Source organism: Saccopteryx bilineata, chromosome 2 (assembly GCF_036850765.1).
Source record: "Saccopteryx bilineata isolate mSacBil1 chromosome 2, mSacBil1_pri_phased_curated, whole genome shotgun sequence".
Taxonomy (NCBI): Eukaryota; Metazoa; Chordata; class Mammalia; order Chiroptera; family Emballonuridae; genus Saccopteryx; species Saccopteryx bilineata.
The window spans coordinates 386,040,396-386,057,880 of NC_089491.1; the positions used below are offsets into that span (position 1 = coordinate 386,040,396).

The 17,485-nt window shown below is 54.1% G+C and overlaps 3 protein-coding genes across 5 annotated transcripts; all 3 read left to right on the forward strand.

Annotated features, from left to right (window-relative positions):
* The first annotated feature begins 694 nt into the window (after positions 1 to 694).
* On the forward strand, positions 695 to 4,736 carry SPEM3 (SPEM family member 3). The gene is made up of 3 exons (XM_066254585.1): positions 695 to 832; positions 983 to 1,040; positions 1,162 to 4,736. Exons 1-3 carry the CDS (start codon positions 695 to 697, stop codon positions 4,734 to 4,736), a joined length of 3,771 nt encoding a protein of 1,256 aa, XP_066110682.1.
* Positions 4,737 to 7,791: 3,055 nt separating this feature from the next.
* Positions 7,792 to 10,147, forward strand: TMEM102 (transmembrane protein 102). Of its 2 annotated transcripts, XM_066264130.1 has the most exons (3): positions 7,792 to 7,912; positions 8,111 to 8,465; positions 8,557 to 10,147. In XM_066264130.1, exons 2-3 carry the CDS (start codon positions 8,252 to 8,254, stop codon positions 9,873 to 9,875), a joined length of 1,533 nt encoding a protein of 510 aa, XP_066120227.1. In that variant the 5' UTR covers positions 7,792 to 7,912; positions 8,111 to 8,251; the 3' UTR covers positions 9,876 to 10,147. The 2 variants fall into 2 exon arrangements, with proteins under 2 accessions (XP_066120227.1, XP_066120225.1); XM_066264128.1 differs by having other exon boundaries at positions 7,819 to 8,465.
* A 768-nt stretch (positions 10,148 to 10,915) lies between these two features.
* Positions 10,916 to 17,312, forward strand: FGF11 (fibroblast growth factor 11). 2 transcript variants are annotated; one of them, XM_066264131.1, is made up of 5 exons: positions 10,916 to 12,141; positions 13,742 to 13,852; positions 14,035 to 14,138; positions 14,906 to 15,104; positions 15,384 to 17,312. In XM_066264131.1, the coding sequence occupies exons 1-5, from the start codon at positions 11,949 to 11,951 to the stop codon at positions 15,452 to 15,454; spliced, it is 678 nt and encodes a 225-aa protein (XP_066120228.1). In that variant the 5' UTR covers positions 10,916 to 11,948; the 3' UTR covers positions 15,455 to 17,312. The 2 variants fall into 2 exon arrangements, with proteins under 2 accessions (XP_066120228.1, XP_066120229.1); XM_066264132.1 differs by having other exon boundaries at positions 12,007 to 12,887.
* Positions 17,313 to 17,485: the final 173 nt, after the last annotated feature.

Here is a 17,485-nt window from a genome sequence, read left to right on the forward strand (position 1 = left end):
TCCAGGAAACACTGTGGTGATTTGTGACTGGGAAGTTCCAGTTCTCCTGCCAGCCTGGGACCCTGCCTTTGGCTTCCTGAAAGGAGAAGTCACTGTGCCCTTGGCATGAGGCCCCCCTGAGTTTAGTGGCCACAGTTCTGCCTGCAGGCCCCTCCAGACACTAAGTAGATCTTGCAGCTGCAGACTCCAAACCACTGGTCTCTGGGCACCTGCTCTGTGTGAGATTCCCCTTGTCCTCAAAGGGGGCTCAGAGGTTCAGGCCCACACAAGAAGCTGAGGCTAGATTCTAGACCTGGGGGTTCCACATCTAGATAGATCCAGGCCTGCAGCTTGCCAAAGAGCAGAAAGAAAACCAAGGCTCTGAGGCCAGGATCTCCCAGTCTCAGAAGCGATCAGGAGGATGGGATGCACGATTGTTTGAATGAGTGAGTCAGCAGGCAGTGAAGGAAAAATGAGAATGAGATGGGAGGTGTGTTGGCTTCTGGGCCCTAGTCTGACTGTCTAGGTTCTGGTTAGTCAAGCCCGGTTACCAAGGAATGACACCCTGGGCCTTCCTGTTCCTCCCCCTCCCTCATTGTGACCCCTACCCCCTGTCTCATTATGACACAGTTCTCCCCCTCTCCCACCAGAAGAGTTTGGCTCCCAGTGAGTATATGGGAGCCAGGGGGTCCAGGTAGTCCTGGGACCCCCTGCCATGGGTGAGCGAGCCCACTATGGAGCCTCAGTGTGCTCTGGCACCAACCCCAGGAAGTGCCAGGACCTAGGAGACTCGATCCTTCTGATTCTGGGCAGCTTCATTTTGCTCAACGTGGGAATCAATGTGGTGACTCTGGTCAGGGCAGGGTCTGGGCAGCAAAGTTGGGGGCACCCTATGGTCTGAGGTGGGAGGAGGGTGTGAGAGGGCTGCTGGGATGTGGCCAAGCGAGAGATGAATGTCAGGGCTCATTCTACTTCTGGACTCTCCCCTCCCCTGCTTCTTCAGCTTTGGAAGCATCTGAAGAGCTCCTTGAGGATTCTTTTCCATTATTTCTTTCTCCAAGGTGAGTGGTCCCTAGCAGGAGCTCAAGAGGATATATGGTCCTGTCATCTTTCCTCTATCCCTGTCCCTATTTACAGACCCTCAGGAGCCCAGGCCTTGTCTTATTCCATCTCTCCCTGCAGATAAGCAACCTAGTTGTACGGGCAGCCATCCCACCTGTGTGTGCGGCTCCGTGGATGCTAACAACCTATACTCAAGAGTTTCTTCCTTCTTCCATCAACGCCCAAGCTTCCTGCTCCAGCACCCTAAGCACACTGACTCCTGGATACCAGATACCAGTGATGAGGCTTCCAGATGCTGCTGGATGTCACCTAAGTGTGGACATGCCAAGGCGCCCCTGGACGTTCCATGGGGACTATGGGAGGAAGGGATGAGAGGAGCTGGGGAAGCCCTTCAGGCCAAACCCTCAAAGGCCCAAACCACCTTTCTTTCGAGGCAAGAGACATCTTCCCAGTTCCCTAGGATGAGCAAGTTAAATATGGTTCCACTCTGCATGCCCCAAGGGAACAAGGCTAACACTGCAGCCTATGACCCAGCCCCTGCTCCAGCCCAGACCGAGAACCAGAGCCAGGCCCAGTCCCCAGCCCGGCCCCCAGAGCCCACCTCCACCCAGGCTCAGACCCCAGCCCGGCCCCCAGAGCCTACCCCCACTCAGACCCAGTCCCCAGCCCGGCCCCCTGAGCCCACCCCTACCCAGGCTCAAACCCCAGCCCAGACCCCTGAGCCCACTCCCATCCAGAACCAGTCCCCAGCCCGGCCCCCTGAGCCTACCCCTACCCAGGCACTAACCTACTCCCCATCCCACCCCTCTGAGCCTACTCCTACCCAGGCTCAAACCCCAGCCCAGACCCCTGAGCCCACTCCCATCCAGAACCAGTCCCCAGCCTGGCCCCCTGAGCCCACCCCCACCCAGGCCCAGACCTACTCCCCATCCCACCCCTCTGAGCCCACCCCCACCCAGGCCCAGACCTACTCCCCATCCCAGCCCTCTGAGCCCACCCCCACCCAGGCCCAGACCTACTCCCCATCCCACCCCTCTGAGCCCACCCCCACCCAGGCCCAGACCTACTCCCCATCCCACCCCTCTGAGCCCACCCCCACCCAGGCCCAGACCAACTCCCCAGCCTGGCCCCCTGAGCCCACCCCCACCCAGGCCCAGATCCATTCTTTTTTAGTTCATACCCATGAGCACAGTCCCACCCAGGTTCACACCTCAGCCCACACCCTGGACCAAGCCCCAGCCCAGGCCCTCTTCTGTGCTTTAGCCCATACCCTGGGCCACACCCTTGAACACATAACAGTCCATACTCCAGCCAGCAGCCCTGCTCATCTAACCTATACCCATGCCCATACCTTAGGGTGTAGCCCTGCTCCAGACCCTCCTCTAACTTTTGCCTCTGCTACTACTTCTGCCCCAGCCCCAGCCCGTGCACCAGCCCCTGTCCCCATATCTGCTTCAATCCCTGCCCCAGCACTGGTCATAGCCCCAACTATCACTCCAGTTCCTGCTCCGATCCCTACCCGCACCCCTACCCACAGGCTAACTACTATTCCCTCTACCCTGACCGCCTCCAGCCAAGGCCTCGCCACTGATCATGTGGTCTATGATACTTGCAAGGTAAAGCAGAACTTATTCCATGTGTGCCCCACCCAGAATGCTGGGAATTTGAGAAAGGACTTGGGAACCCTCTTCAGGCCCCCACATGGGCAGGGCCCAGTAAACTCTCATACAGCAGAGAAAACATCCATGCAACTTAGTGGGGACACTGCCAGCCCCTCCACAGGATCCATACTGGGTTACCTGGAGTTGGGGAATATGGAATGGAAGATATCAGATGATGCCAAAGGCAAGTCCTTACAGCCCAAGACCTTCCCTTACTGCAGCTTCCATCCTTGCAACGCTGAAAGGGGAAGCACAGACTCCCAGCCTCCAGTCTACCCGAAATTCCTGGTCTACTCCAAGGATGCTTCACCTTTTCAGCCTTGCTTTCATTCTCTAACCAGTGCCCAGAACTCAGTGTGCACCACTCCTCCATCATGCACTCTTTCTCTGCCTGTTTCTCCGAGGTCCTTTGTTCTTCATCAACCTACCAACCACCAGGCAAAGCTCTCCACTTCAATAGAAACCCCCACCATTCCCCCAATCTCCAAGTCTTCTCCATCTGTACCCTTTCCCCAGTTTCCCATCCCTTCCCAGTTCTGCACCATTTCCCACACCCCAACCCAACCCCAATCTCCTGAACTTCACGAGAGTCTAGGCCTCACCCAATATTCTGGCCTCCAAAGGATCCTGAGCCCTTCAATGGTCTCTAGAATTTCCAAAAACCTAGGGTTTACCCAAGGTCCAGGCCTCTACAAGCTCCCAGTCCTTACCCAACACCCTCATCTCTGCAAGAGTCCGGGGCCTTCCAAAGACTCTGGCCTTCACAAGAATCCAATTACCCAAGATTCTGGCTTCCCAAAGAGCCTAGGTCCTCTTCAAGATATATGTACCTTTAGGAGCCCATGTCTCACCCAACCCTCTGGCCTCCATAAGAACACCCCATTTCCCCAAACTTCTGACAATCAGAGGAGCTCAGGCTTTATGCAAGACTCTGGAGTCTGTAAGAGTCCAAAAAAACCCCAAGAGACTGTGTTCCACAAAAGCCAAGATCTCTCCCCAACGACTGGCCTCCCTAACAGCCCAGGTTCTCAAGATCCTGGAGGTTACAAGAGTACAGATCATGCCCCAGATCTAGGAGTCTCTCAGAGTCTAGGCATTACCCAAGATTCTGGCCCACAGAAGAGCCCACGCCTTGCCAAAGACGCAGAAGTCAACAAGAGCTCAGGCCTTCCCCAAGAATCTGTTCTCCACAACAGCCCAGGCCTTGTCCAAACCTGGGGCCTCCATAAGGGCTCAGGCCTTACCCAAGACTCAGGAGACAACAATCGAGGCCTGACTCAAGATTCTGACCTCCATGTGAATCCAGGCCTTACTCAAGCTGATAAACTTGAAAGAAGAAGTGGTCTTACCCAAGATGTTGGAATTTACAAAAGCCCAGAACATACCCAAGATCCTAGCTTCTACAAGTGCCCAGGAACTAATCAAGATCTTCATCTCCATAAGGATCCAGCCCTTACCCAAGATTCTGGCCTCTGCACAACTCAACGACTTACCAAGGAATCAAGCCCCCACAAGGACTTATGTCTTATCCTAAATCCTGACCTCCACAAGAACCCAGGCCTTGCTCTAGGTACTCATGTATCTCTGACCGCAAAGTCCACACCATCCTTGATGAAGTCATATATAACTAAGCAGGTTCCTCAGGAGAATGCAAAGCAGCATCTTCCATGGAATTCTGACCCACTCAGTCAGAACATCTGCCCTTCCAAGGCCCAGGTGATCTACAATGACCTACAAACCCTCTCAAAGGTACCTGTACTAATTCAGCTGCAACCATCCTCCCAGCAAGCAGGTGGCCAAGACTGCGTGTACCACTCTGTGAATATAGTTCCTCCAGCCTGCCAGAATTATTGCCAGGTGCATCCCCAAATCAGCTGGAAGACCCACTGTCCTAAGCCAGGCACCCGGGTAGGGCATGTTGTCTTTGATGCCCGCCAGAGACAGTCCAAAGTAGGTACAGACAAGTGTGGAGCTCCATCTCCCAGGCACCTTTGCCAAGAGGCACCCAGCAACTCAGTGGAGACCACCAAGTGAGGATATCAATGTGTCATGAGGCCCTCAGAAAAAGAGGGTACAAAGGTTTATGAGAAATAAAGAGGTGGGAAAAGTGTTCTGTGATTGAGGACATCCACTCCAGCCCCATTCCTAACACTGGCCACTCTCAGGGCCTAAGGAGGACTGGAATTATACTTGCTGCTACTTCTCCTTCATAGCTGACAAGCTAAACCTATCATCCCCAAGGCCATAGAGCTGCATTTTCCAACACAATAATCACTAGTTACCCATGGCTATTAGAATGCAAATTAATTGCCCTAGCTGACTAGCTCAGTTGGTTAGAGCATCATCCCAAAGCACGGAGGTTGCTGGTTCGATCCCTGATCAGAGCACATACAGGAACAGTTCAATGTTCCTGTCTCTCACTCTCCCCCTTCCTCTATCACTAAAACCAATAATAATTTTAAAAAAACTTTTAAAAAATGCAAATTAATTAAAATTAAACAAAATTTGAAATTCTGTTCCTCTGTTTCATTATCTACATTTCAAGTGTTCAAGAGCCATGGGTGGCTAGTGGCTACTGTTTGGACAGCACAGATTTAGAACATTTTCATTACAGAAAATCCTATTAGCAATGCTTTCGAGTTTAGATGCTTTCTTACCCTTGTCACCCATCCCCAACATCTTCAAAACTCCCATAGAGCCAAGAGAACTTACCTAATGTGTAGGGATGTCAGATGCCTAATTACCTGCCACTGTGAGAAAGAGCACAGTCCTCAGTTTTCCTGATCTGATCTTTTGGGGTACAACCAGACATATGGAAACCTGCTTCTTCAGTTCTGGACTCTGTTTGGGGGCGCTGAGTTGCTGAGGGAGAAGAACTCTCTTTGTTAGTGGACTAGGAACTCCTGAGATCTGGGCTCCAAAATTAAGCTCTGGGTTCTGAAAGTCCCTTCCTTTACAATCCTCAAATTTTCCCAAGTGTCTCTGCTTAATTCTCTTGCCTGTGGACTTAGGCCTATCTCACGCCAGAGATAGTCCCCAGGGAAAAGGGAATATAAAAAGTCCTGGTCCAGCCTGACCAGGCAGTGGCGCAGTGGCTAGAGCGTCGAACTGGGATGCCGAGGACCTAGGTTTGAGACCCGGAGGTCACCAGCTTGAGCGCGGGCTCATCTGGTTTGAGCAAAAGCTCACCAGCTTGGACCCAAGGTCACTGGCTCGAGCAAGGGGTTACTCGGTCTGCTGAAGGCCCACAGTCAAGGCACATATGAGAAAGCAATCATTGAACAACTAAGATGCTTCAATGAAAAACTGATAATTGATGCTTCTCATCTCTCTCTGTTCCTGTCTGTCTGTCCCTATCTCTCTCTGACTCTCTCTCTGTCTCTATAAAAAAAAAAAAAAAGTCCTGGTCCAGCCTGACCAGGCGGTGGCACAATTTATAGAGCGTCAGACTGGGATGCAGAGGACCCAGGTTTGAGGTCACTGGCTTGAGTGCAGGCTCACCAGCTTGAGTGTGGGTTGCTGGCTTGAGCCCAAAGGTCACTAGCTTGAAGCCCAAGGTCGCTAGCTTGAGCCCAAAGTTGCTGGCTTGAGTAAGGGATCACTCGCTCTGCTGAAGCCCCCTGGTCAACGCACATATGAAAAAGCAATCAATGAACAACTAAGGTCCTATAATGAAGAATTGGTACTTCTCATCTCTCTCCCTTCCTGCCTTCCTGTCCCTCTCTGTCTCTTTGTCTCTGACACACACACACACACACACACACACACACACAAAGTCCTGGTCCAAGCCCTGGCCGGTTGGCTCAGCAGTAGAGCGTCGGCCTGGCATGCGGGGGACCCGGGTTCGATTCCCGGCCAGGGCACATAGGAGAAGCGCCCATCTGCTTCTCCACCCTCCCCCTCTCCTTCCTCTCTGTCTCTCTCTTCCCCTCCCACAGCGAGGCTCCATTGGAGCAAAGATGGCCCGGGCGCTGGGGATGGCTCCTTGGCCTCTGCCCCAGGCACTAGAGTGGCTCTGGTCGCTGCAGAGCTACGCCCCTGAGGGGCAGAGCATCGCCCCCTGGTGGGCAGAGCGTCGCCCCCTGGTGGGCGTGCCGGGTGGATCCCAGTCCAGCGCATGCTGGAGTCTGTCTGACTGTCTCTCCCTGTTTCCAGCTTCAGAAAAAATACAAAAAAAAAAAAAAGTCCTGGTCCAGCAATGGATAGATCTGATCTGTAAACCTGATCCTGGTTTTCTATCTTTTGTCTTATTATTTGTATTATTGTGGCTTCTTGTGTCATCCTGGACTTCATCTGTGTCCCTGATAGCACTGGTTACTGAAAACAATTTCCTCCTCCATACTTTCCCTTTCCCCTGCCCCAGCCCAGCTGGAAGTTTCCTTTGGATTTGATTTTCAGTCCTGACAAATCTTTAGTGTACACACGATGTGTGAGACTCTAAAGTGTTTTCCCAGCCTCCACACATGTGTCTGAGGTGGGTATCACTAATATGTCCCATCCATGAGTCAGATAGTCATTCCTCGGTCACCACCTGTGTGTTCTTGCCTAACAGTGCTATCAAAGATTCCCAAGGCAAATCACCCAGCTGGGGAGCCCCTTTCTAACGCCTCTCTGGCTTAGTTTTGGCCTTGCACAAGTCATGTGCGGCTTTTCTAGGCTTATAAGTTATAATTGCATGGCAGAACCCTTCTAAATCTAAATGATCAATGAATGCTCCTTTACTCACATGGGATGTAGAGATCCCTGTTTCTCCCCAGGCCCAGGGTATGTCCCCCATTATTGTTTGCTATTCGGATCCACCCTATTACCCCTTTGCTCCAAACCAAGGAATGTTTGTGTGGAACTGACCTGGGCTTGGAAAGAAAGAAAACAGTTTATCTCCACAGAAACTCCAACTTCAACCAGGCTCTTCAAAGAAACAGGAAAGGATGTGCGGGAGTAGCCTCAAAGCTCTAGTAGCGCAAAAGACCAAGTGCAACTCCCAGGATAGCGCGAGAGTTAAGCAAAGCGAAAGGAGTGTTGACAGAGGCGGGGTCCGCTGGGAACCACTTCGAAGGCCTCTAGAAAGGGGTGTGGCTGTAACAAGGGCGTGGCCTTGCGGGCAGCCGGAAGAAGTTACCTGTTGGATTGTTCTTTCCATTTTCTTCCCACCTCCTGCACTCACCCCCTAAAAGAGAAGTCGCAGACCTTAAGCCTTTTCTGAAATAGAGGTAAGGGGAGGTAGACAAGGGACGGTGGAGGAGATTGGCTATTGCATTACGTAGGAGGGTCCCAACAGCTACTTTTTACGGTTTGACTCAGGTGAACCGATCCATGGGGGCGGGGACCAGAATGTGAGAAAGGACAAGGACAGAGGAGGTATTTATTTGTTCGTTTTCTGGACTAAACTTAGAGCCCTTTATCTGCAGACCTACTGGCGTACTTATCTGAGGCACTCTCTCAGCCTCGGGAAGAGAGCAGACCGCCGGCGACTTTTTGACAGAAAAAGGAAGGGCCGGTCTAAGCTTGTACTCGTCAGTGTTTTCCCTAGCCCAAAACGATAGAGCCATATGGCTTCTGCGGTCTGGGGGAGTGCCCCCTGGTGGGGTCCGCCGCCCCCAGCCCCTGCCCGCCCACTCACGGACATCGACTTCTGCTCTGGAGCGCAGCTGCAGGAACTAACCCAGCTTATCCAGGAGCTGGGTGTGCAGGCGAGCTGGAGTGACGGGCCCAAGACGGGACCAGACCTCCTCCAGGCCAAAGACTTCGTTTTCTCTTTACTTAGTAAGTAACCGTCCCTGCCTTCATAAATTCGCAGCTCTCAGCCCCGCCCTGGCGTGGTGTCACGCTCTCACAATCCTTTCTCTTCTTGTAGGTCTTGTTCATCGCAGGGACCCCCGCTTCCCTCCCCAAGCAGAACTCTTACTGCTTCGTGGTGGAATTCGCGAGGGCTCCGTGGATCTTGGGACTTCACCCGTAGGTCCCTACGCCCGGGGACCTCACTATGACGCCGGCTTCACTCTCCTGGTGCCCGTGTTTTCTCTAGATGTCATTGGGCAGGAGCTGCAAACGGACGTGGAACCCTGTTACGCCTGGGTCTGCCTCCCAGAAATGATGCACGGAACCTCAGTCCGAAAGGCATGGCAAGATTGCCTAGGACCCCCAGTTCCAGTAGGACGTGATTCCATCCACCGAAGCGAAAGCGAAAAAAGTCCCAAGGACCAGCAAAGCTCCATGGACCAACCTCACGGTTACGTCGCTGAGCCTGAGCTGTACGTGTTTTTGGAAAAATCACCTACTAACGTTTTGGGGCCTGAGCTGCCTCTGCAAGACGTAACTGATCTTGGCTTGCCTGAACTGTTGAAAAAACTAAATGGTGACGTCACCAAAGCAGCTTTGAATAGTCCAGTCCCACAGCCGTCGGAGGCTCCAGAGGCGTGGCCCACATTGTGCGCTGCCAAGGTGGCTGCGTGGTTCTTTGCTGTGCTGGCTGAGGTCGCCGAGTCCCTGATCCCGGTCCCTGGTGCACCTCGCTTGGTCCACGCAGCCCGCCAAGCAGGGTTCACCACCATCTTACTGGCTACGCCAGGACCCCCACGCCGCCTCCTGCTTTTCGACCTGATCCCCGTGGTGTCTGTAGCTGGCTGGCCGGAGGGCGCTCGGAGCCACTCGTGGGCCGGCCCGCTGGTCTCCGAGTCATCCTCCTTCTACCTGGTGCCCCGTGGTGACACAGAGCGGCCGTGCGCTTCCGGCTGGCAGCTGTGCTTCGCCCGCCAGGAGCTGGCGCTCAAGGCGCACATTCCCTCCCCGTTGCTGCAAGCGCACGCGGCTGCTCAGGCGCTGCTGCGCCCGCTGGTGGCCGGGACCCGGGCTGCGGCGCCCTACCTTCTGCGGACGTTGCTCTACTGGGCTTGCGAGCGACTGCCCGCGCTGTATCTAGCGCGGCCCGAGAATGCAGGAGCCTGCTTCCTGGGGCTTCTGGATGAGCTGGGTCGTGTGCTCGAAGCTGGGACGCTGCCCCACTATTTTCTAAGTGGCCGAAAGCTCTGGGCAGGAGACGGTGCCGCTGCTCTGCTCGTGGCGTTGGCCCGGCTACGTGGGGACCCTGCCCAGGCCCTGTGCGCCACGGTGGAGGAGGCCAAGGCTGCGCGCAAGGGGGGCGGCTTAGCTGGCGTAGGAGGCGGGGCCCATTAAAGACTACTACCAGCGTGGAAAGTACTTCTGTTAGCTAGCGGAATATGGAGGGGACTGCTCGCCTCTAATTTGAAAGACAGACTTAGCACCCAGGACCCAAAGATCGTTCTAGAAGGCGTCCTCGCGGGTTCCTGCCCATCATTTCCACTTACCTCGCTACCCATCCCTGGTACAAATCGTCCCATCCTGGCTCTTCTGCTCTTCAAATCTGTGGCCAGCATCCCTCGTGCCCTGGTACAGCCTCTGGCAACCATCTCCCCCCCGCCCCCATTCTTATGGTATTTCCTCTCAGGAGTCTATAGGAATGGGGGAAATATATTTGCTGACAAAATGTGCAAAGGAAAAAGGTATGAAGACCAGAGACAGACCAATTTGGCTCAAACAAAAGCAGACATATTAGGGAGGCCGAATTTCGCCCCAGGCTAGATCTCGACACCCCCGCCCTCCCAACCAGCTGTTATTACCCCCAGTTTCCTCATTCAGTTGTACTCCCTTCCTGGTCAGTAGGATCTCTTTCTCTATTCTCGGGATGTTCACCCTTCCATTTACCTTAAGCCCAACCTCTCCCCCCAGCCAGGGTTCCATTCAGTGGGGTCACTTCCTTATCTGTCCCTTCTGAACCCTGAGACAGGAGGTCTTGCCTTGGCTCTGCCTGCCTCCAAGATCATCCCTTTTCCCTGCCTCCAAGGAACCCCCGGGTTCCGCCCGCCCAGCTTCATCCCCTTTTTCCGGCGTCTCCGCCCCCTGCCCCGCCTCCGGGGCCGCTCCGGGAGAAGGGGGAGCTGCGGTTGCCGCCGCCACCTCCACTTCCCACTGTCACTGCTGCTGCTGCTGCCGCCGCCGCTACCGCCACTGCACTTGGTCCAGCCTCCAGGCCCTGTGCTCTGAATTGACCGGACCAGAGCGCTCTGCGGAGACTCCCTCACTCTTTTGGTGGTCCGGGGCGTCTACCCAGGCGTGGAGGAAAGCTCCGTTTGCGGGGGACAGGGAGGGAGGAGCCTGAAACCGGGGCCAGCACCACCCGTCGTGGGACCAACAAGACAGGACAGGTTGAGGGGCATCGGGGAAGAGGGGGGATGCTATAGGTAGTACCAGGGAGGAGGAGGAAGCCCTGTAGCAGAAAGCTCTGATACACTGACTTGTAGGGGCCTGTTCACATTTAGGAACTGGTGGACACATGGATACTCTACTCTCTTGGGGCCCTGGTTGTTTCCGAGTGTGTGGGATCTAAACAGCATCAGTTGTTCCTGAGGAAAGTAAGGGACAGCCAAGAAAAATCCGGATGCTCTTTTATTTCGAGGTGACAGAGGGCCCTCCAACCACCTGGTGTACCCACCAGAAAGAGTGTATTTGGAGGTGACTTTAAAAAGATTGGAAGGTAAAAGGCGAGGAAAGGGGCTCAGCAACTGGAACCCTGTGCCACTAGAAATGGGGGTGACTTGGTGAAAAAGAGGTTATTGTCCAGAGACAGTCTGGGAACCCGTTCTCTCTGAGCAAGGACAGCCTGGACATTCTGAGACATAGTTTTGGGAAATTTCAGTGGGAAAAAAAGTGGGGGATCCTCTTCACTTAAAGGGAAGCAAAGACACTAAGGTTGGGTTCTTCCCTGACATTGGCAGTACACCAGTAGGGGTGGGGTGAGCTAATATTCTCAAAGCCAAGGATCCACACCCTTTAGATTATAAGAGTGGACTTGTGAGGAGTACAAGGGCCCTGAAATAGGTTGAAAAGGTGCCTGGGGATGTTGGAACCACATCCGAAATTTTTAGGGTTTTGACTTTGGAATAGGGGAAGTGGGGACAGGGATATTGTAGAGCAGGGGAGAGGGCAAAAGTCGAGTGTGGGGTTAACGGAGAGATACACAGGCTGCTGGATCCAGTGGAACTAGCACGGGGCCCAAGGGTGGGAGCTGAGGCTGGGCGTGGGGGACTGAGGCCTATCCTAAGGTCCAGTGGGTGGGGCAGTGAGTCGGGAAAGAGCGTCAAAAGCATGCCGTGGTGACCGGGCTTCTCTGGGGGAGTCCAGCGCGCTCCCAGCGCCTTCTGGTTTGGGGGTGTCTCCTCCCGGGGCGCCATGGCGGCACTGGCCAGTAGCCTGATCCGGCAGAAGCGGGAGGTCCGCGAGCCCGGGGGCAGCCGGCCCGTGTCGGCGCAGCGGCGCGTGTGTCCCCGCGGCACCAAGTCCCTTTGCCAGAAGCAGCTCCTCATCCTGCTGTCCAAGGTGCGACTGTGCGGGGGGCGGCCCACGCGGCCGGACCGCGGCCCGGGTGAGTGGCTGGGGCGGGGTCTCCGGAACTGGGGTCTCTGCTTGGGAGGTTGAGCTAGGGGCTCTGAAGAATGGGGCCCGACTGAGGGAGGCTCCAGGAAAGTGAAAAGGGGTGGGCCAAAACTGCAAAGTCTCTGCCAGCCTATGCCTCAGTTTCCCTTCTTTTTCGCCTGTAACCCCGAGTCCTTGCTTTCGAGGGCAAGGGGAAGGCTCGAGGGGCTAAGACTTGGCCAAGCCTCGCAGCAGCTGCTTGCCGCCCCCATCCCCACCCCCTTTCGCCTACGTGCTGGCTCTCGCGATTCTCTCCATCCAGAGCCGAGGGGCCTGGGGGTTCCGGACGCCTGGGTCACCCCGAGGGTTTCTGCGGCTCCGGCAACCCCGCCCCCGCCCCGGTTCTCCCGCTCCTCCACGCCTTGGCTCGGTTCCTCCTGGAGCTTGCCTGGCTCGGCGCCAATCTCCCCAGCTCTCCCCTGGGTGTCCTTGCAGCTACTTCCCCAGCCCGCCCCTCTAGTGCGCCCTCCTCCCGTGACCTGAGCTTCAAGAGAGGAGCTGGGGACCACCCATGACCCTCCATGCGACTCAGAAATCGGGTCCCAAGAGCTCAAGGGACACACTCTTGCCGCGAGGAACTCAGATACAGTACGAGGCTGGTGCGAGCCCCACGCCGGTGCTGGGGGGTCGTACCATCTACAAGGGGGTACCCGGAAATCGGCCGAGAGCCAGCGACCGGCAAGGAGAGTTGTGAGGGTCAATGTGTGGTCCCCGTCCAGGTACCACAGGCAGGGAGTCCCTCTGGCCTCGTTTCCGCTCGTTCCCAGCTCCCCTAGGGTTAGCCCCCTCGAGCTCTCCTCCCCTCGCCGCCAGCCGGCCACAGTGGTACGGTCCGCAGCCCACCCTTTGAGAGCGACCCGGCCCCCACGTGACTTAGCCTGCCTTGCCACCTCCCCCGCCCCTCCCCCATTTCCTTGGTTTGGTACCTATTGTCCCCCATCCCAGGCGGGTTACCTGGCTGAAGGGGGAAAGCTGAACATCAACGAGGCCTGGGCCCCCGAGCCAGCGGACTGACAGACATAGACAGATGGGTCAGTGTCAGACTGGCTGGCTCTGGGCCAAGGCGAGGCCCGCGCCAAGCGAGAGCGACAGCTGCAGCAGCAGGTGCTGAGTCAGCGTCAGGCCTAGTCCCACCCCCATTCTTGAGGGGGCGCCCCTACCCTGTGGTCACCTTGCTGCCCCCCTCATTCGCAAACACAACCCCCTTCGGTAGCCCTGCCTGTCTCCCTCTACCTTTTGATGTGTCTCTCCCCAACCTCTCCCCTCCCCCCTTTTCTGGTTAAGCTAAAGGGTAGGAATTAAGCCATTTAAATAAATTTCAATTAATTAAACTGAAAGCTGGTGGTTAGAGGAAGCAGAACGGATCCCCAACTCAGAGTCCTCAGGAATTGAAGAGATGGGAGAGAGCGCTCTTGGAGGATCAGAAAGTTGGGGCCCTAGGACCCTATTCCTTTCCTCCACTCTCCTTTCTTTCCTCTGATCCCACCAAGTGTAAGAATGTTTCTGGGAACAGAGATGTCATTTGCAAAGATTAATCTCTCTCTCTCTAGAGCCTCAGCTCAAAGGGATCGTCACCAAACTGTTCTGCCGCCAGGGTTTCTACCTCCAGGCAAATCCCGACGGGAGCATCCAGGGCACCCCAGAGGACACCAGCTCCTTCAGTGAGAGGGGAAGCAGCCCCTGTGGGGGAGGGGGAAGGGGGCTAAGAGATTAGGACCATCCTATCCCTGCTTCCGGTTCTGCTGTTTTCAGTTGGCCTGAAAGTGAAGTGAAGCTGGGATGGGGAAAGCTCAGATGGGGGTTCAAGGTCTGGAGTACTGATGCCCCCTCTCTCTGTCCCCAGCCCACTTCAATCTGATCCCTGTGGGACTTCGTGTGGTTACCATCCAGAGTGCCAAGCTGGGTCACTACATGGCCATGAATGCTGAGGGGCTGCTCTACAGCTCGGTGAGACAATGAGGGCCGAGAGGCTTGGGTTCAGAGATTCCCCTACTACAACTTTCTCAACCACAGATATTTTACAGTTAAGGACCTCCTCCCACTCCAGCTCTTGCTAATGTCCCCTCATCACTGTCCACTCTAGAACACCTCCTCTAGGGTCCCTCTAATCCTACTCTCATGTAGCCCTTCAGATGCCCCCAGGCCTTTTGAATGTCCAACTCTTTCAGCCTTTTAGAGCCCCCATTTCTTTTATTGTTTGTTTTTTAGAGAGAAGAGAGAGAGAGAAGGTGGGGGTGGGGTGTAGCAGAAAGCATCAACTCGTTATAGTTGGTAGTTGCTTCCGCTATGTGCCTTGATCGGGCAAGCCCGGGGTTCTGAACCAATGACCTCAGCGTGCCAGATGGATTCTTTATCCACTGCGCCACCACAGGTCAGGCTAGGGCCTCATTTTCTCTTCCTACCTCCTCTAGACTTCATTGTTGCTCACTTTCCCAGAGTCATTCAGATGATGGTGAGAGGTTGGGAACAGAGTAGAGAGAAAGTATCTTTATCCTAGAGGCCCACAAAGTCTAGGTCTTAATCCTCAGGGGCTTCCAGGCTCTTCCTTGTCCACCCTTTCTCCCTGTTCTTGCATGGACTAAGAAGTTGGCCCTCCCAGCCTGAAATGTATGGATTGTATACTGGCTTGTTCTTCCCAGGGCTCCCTTCTGTCCAGTGACATGTCTATTTGTCTCTTTGTCTGTATGTGCCTTCCTGGGTCTTTCTCTCCTCAGCAACATTTCACAGCTGAGTGTCGCTTTAAGGAGTGTGTCTTTGAGAATTACTATGTCCTGTACGCCTCTGCTCTCTACCGTCAGCGCCGGTCTGGCCGGGCCTGGTACCTAGGTTTGGACAAGGAGGGTCGTGTCATGAAGGGAAATCGAGTCAAGAAGACCAAGGCAGCTGCCCACTTTGTGCCCAAGCTCCTGGAGGGTGAGTAGAAACTGAATAAAATGGGGACTACATGGGAGGATATTGACCTTGACGTGGACATTTAGTGACACACAGCTCAGGGGCTACAAGTGTGAAGAGGAAACCTATTATGACAGTCAAACCAGGAAGGATTTGGCCTTTGGGAGATTAGGGAGTTCTCCTATGGGTTGGGGTTCCTAGAGGATAAGTGTAGGAGAAGGGAGTTCTTTCAGAGCTCTGATTCTGCTTAGGTCTCTCTGTGCCTAACTCTCTTTCTGCTCCTCTCTTCCCCCTTTACAGTGGCCATGTACCGGGAGCCTTCTCTCCACAGTGTCCCTGAAACCTCCCCTTCCAGTCCCCCTGCTCCCTGAAATGTAGATCTTGGACTGGAGGCTCCTGCACTTGCACTGATCTAGCCACCATCACAGCCTGTCTCCCAGCCCTGCTCTCACCCCAGCTGCTGTACTCATGCCCTGAGCAGCCAGTCCAACCAGGTGCTCTACCCAGAGGGAGCCTAGGAACTGCCGAGACCTTTAAATGCTTGGAACAAGGATGCACAGAGGTGGATGTTTGAAAATGGTCCTGACTGATTACTCCTTTCCTTCCTCACTTACACCCCCCCAAAGATTTTTCCAGAGATGGTGCTGGGTGTTTCCAAAATGATAGAACCAGGACACAAATACTTTCCACCCCAGGCTCCACAGGTTCCTGGAGCCCTTTTCATTGCCACTGAGCCATAGATTTATAGGTCTACTGGAGCTCAGGATTAATTTCCTTTCCCTGCTTCACCTTCTGCCTTGTTCTGGACAGGTTCTGGAACACCGGGCACCCCAGCGAGGGCCGTTTCTGCACTAATGCTCTGTGCGGCAATGCAGGCATAATGCCAGGCTCTGTTATGGATCCATCAGGCTTTCTTGACCCAGATAGACCCCTGGTATCCAAGTAGAGAGGCTGGATTTGAACCCTATCAAGCTCTTGGTCTTGGCCTGAACAAGTGCCAGTCTCAGATCACCACAGGTTTAACTTTTTTATCCCAGAGACATCCAGTTCTGGAGCATGGTGTTCTAGATGCATATGGAACCATATTTCCTTCTGAATCTTAGCTCTAGGTTATAGACCACAATTTTCCACCCTTTCCTCCAGAATGGAACTGGGGCCTATAAAGCCATATTATTGCTCTAGAGTAAGTTCTAGACTCATCTCCCACCTTCTCTAGTGATACCTATTAAGATGAGCTCTGGAAAGGACCCAGCTGTGATTCATAAAGAACTAAGTCCTAGATGAATTAAAAACTACTTCTTGTTTTCCCTAGATAATTTTTTTAAAATCTTATTCTTCCTATAGAATGCTAACCTTATTTTTAAATGCAGTTTCTAGCTCCTGCAACTCAGCTGGAGTCCAGGGGAATAAAGCCTGAAGAAGGGCAGAGGAGTTTTAGAAGGAATCCTTGGCTTGTCGTGGGGAAGCTAGGGTGGCAAAGGGACCAAAACTATGGCATAACTGGACCTGTGCCTGGGTTGGGGGGGGACACGAATACTTAGCTACCTCAGCAGGAATTCCTTCTAGATCCCCTTTAAAGCTGAGATCTTTAGGGTAATGAGTCTAGAATAAAAAGGATAAATATGACATAGCCTTGACTCCCCCAAATGAGGAGACCCCAATTCAGCAATAAGTCCCACTGCTCTCCCCTTGGTCTTGCCAAGGAGGGATAAGTCCTCTTGGGGTTCCACACCACATTTGAGGAGACCCCCAAAGCTTCTAACTGACTAGAACTTGCTTTACTTTAAAGCTTAATACCTCAGCTATGTTTTAGGTACCTAAAAGGGCCTGACTAGATTTTTCTGAAAAACGTGGAGAGCAGGGGCAGGCCTAGAACCCACTAGCGAACTAGTAGGTAGACTGAGCAGCCTCAGACATGGGCAGGGTGAGCTGAGGAGTTCCCAGTACTCAGAGGCAGGTCATTTTTTTCTCAGGCTCTTTCTACTTCTGGCTTGTTGCAAGAGGGGTTGATGCTTCCCTCGCTCACACAGACCCCGCCCAGGCTCCACACATCTCTTGGCTCTGCTCTCAGGGGACCCGGTTTCCACTCCATGCATTCTCAATTAAAGAATTTTTATACAGCCCTGTCCAGATCGCTTGGTTCGTTAGAGTGTCATCCGGAAAGCAGAAGTAGCTGGTCAGGGCACATACAGGATCAGATCGATGATCCTGTCTCTCCCTCTCCCTCCCTCTCTCGCTAAACAAATCAATAAATTTAAAAAAATTATAAAAGATTTCTACAATTGATGTTCTTATCTGTTATCTGTTCGTGGCAGGCATTGACAGTTGTTCGGGGCGGGGCCAAATCCCAGGGGCGGGGCGGGTGGGCTGGCGGCTGTCCCCCCAACAACAGGTGCACATGC

What these genes read in the sequence shown, in the direction of transcription:
- SPEM3 (XM_066254585.1), top strand. Translation starts at nt 695, where the DNA reads ATGGGTGAGCGAGCCCACTATGGAGCCTCAGTGTGCTCTGGCACCAAC. An exon ending in GAATCAATGTGGTGACTCTG is followed by an intron (nt 833 to 982) that starts GTCAGGGCAGGG and finishes CTGCTTCTTCAG; the next exon opens with CTTTGGAAGCATCTGAAGAG. An exon ending in CCATTATTTCTTTCTCCAAG is followed by an intron (nt 1,041 to 1,161) that starts GTGAGTGGTCCC and finishes CTCTCCCTGCAG; the next exon opens with ATAAGCAACCTAGTTGTACG.
- TMEM102 (XM_066264130.1), top strand. Translation starts at nt 8,252, where the DNA reads ATGGCTTCTGCGGTCTGGGGGAGTGCCCCCTGGTGGGGTCCGCCGCCC. An exon ending in CTTCGTTTTCTCTTTACTTA is followed by an intron (nt 8,466 to 8,556) that starts GTAAGTAACCGT and finishes CTCTTCTTGTAG; the next exon opens with GTCTTGTTCATCGCAGGGAC.
- FGF11 (XM_066264131.1), top strand. Translation starts at nt 11,949, where the DNA reads ATGGCGGCACTGGCCAGTAGCCTGATCCGGCAGAAGCGGGAGGTCCGC. An exon ending in GCGGCCGGACCGCGGCCCGG is followed by an intron (nt 12,142 to 13,741) that starts GTGAGTGGCTGG and finishes CTCTCTCTCTAG; the next exon opens with AGCCTCAGCTCAAAGGGATC. An exon ending in AGGGGCTGCTCTACAGCTCG is followed by an intron (nt 14,139 to 14,905) that starts GTGAGACAATGA and finishes TTCTCTCCTCAG; the next exon opens with CAACATTTCACAGCTGAGTG.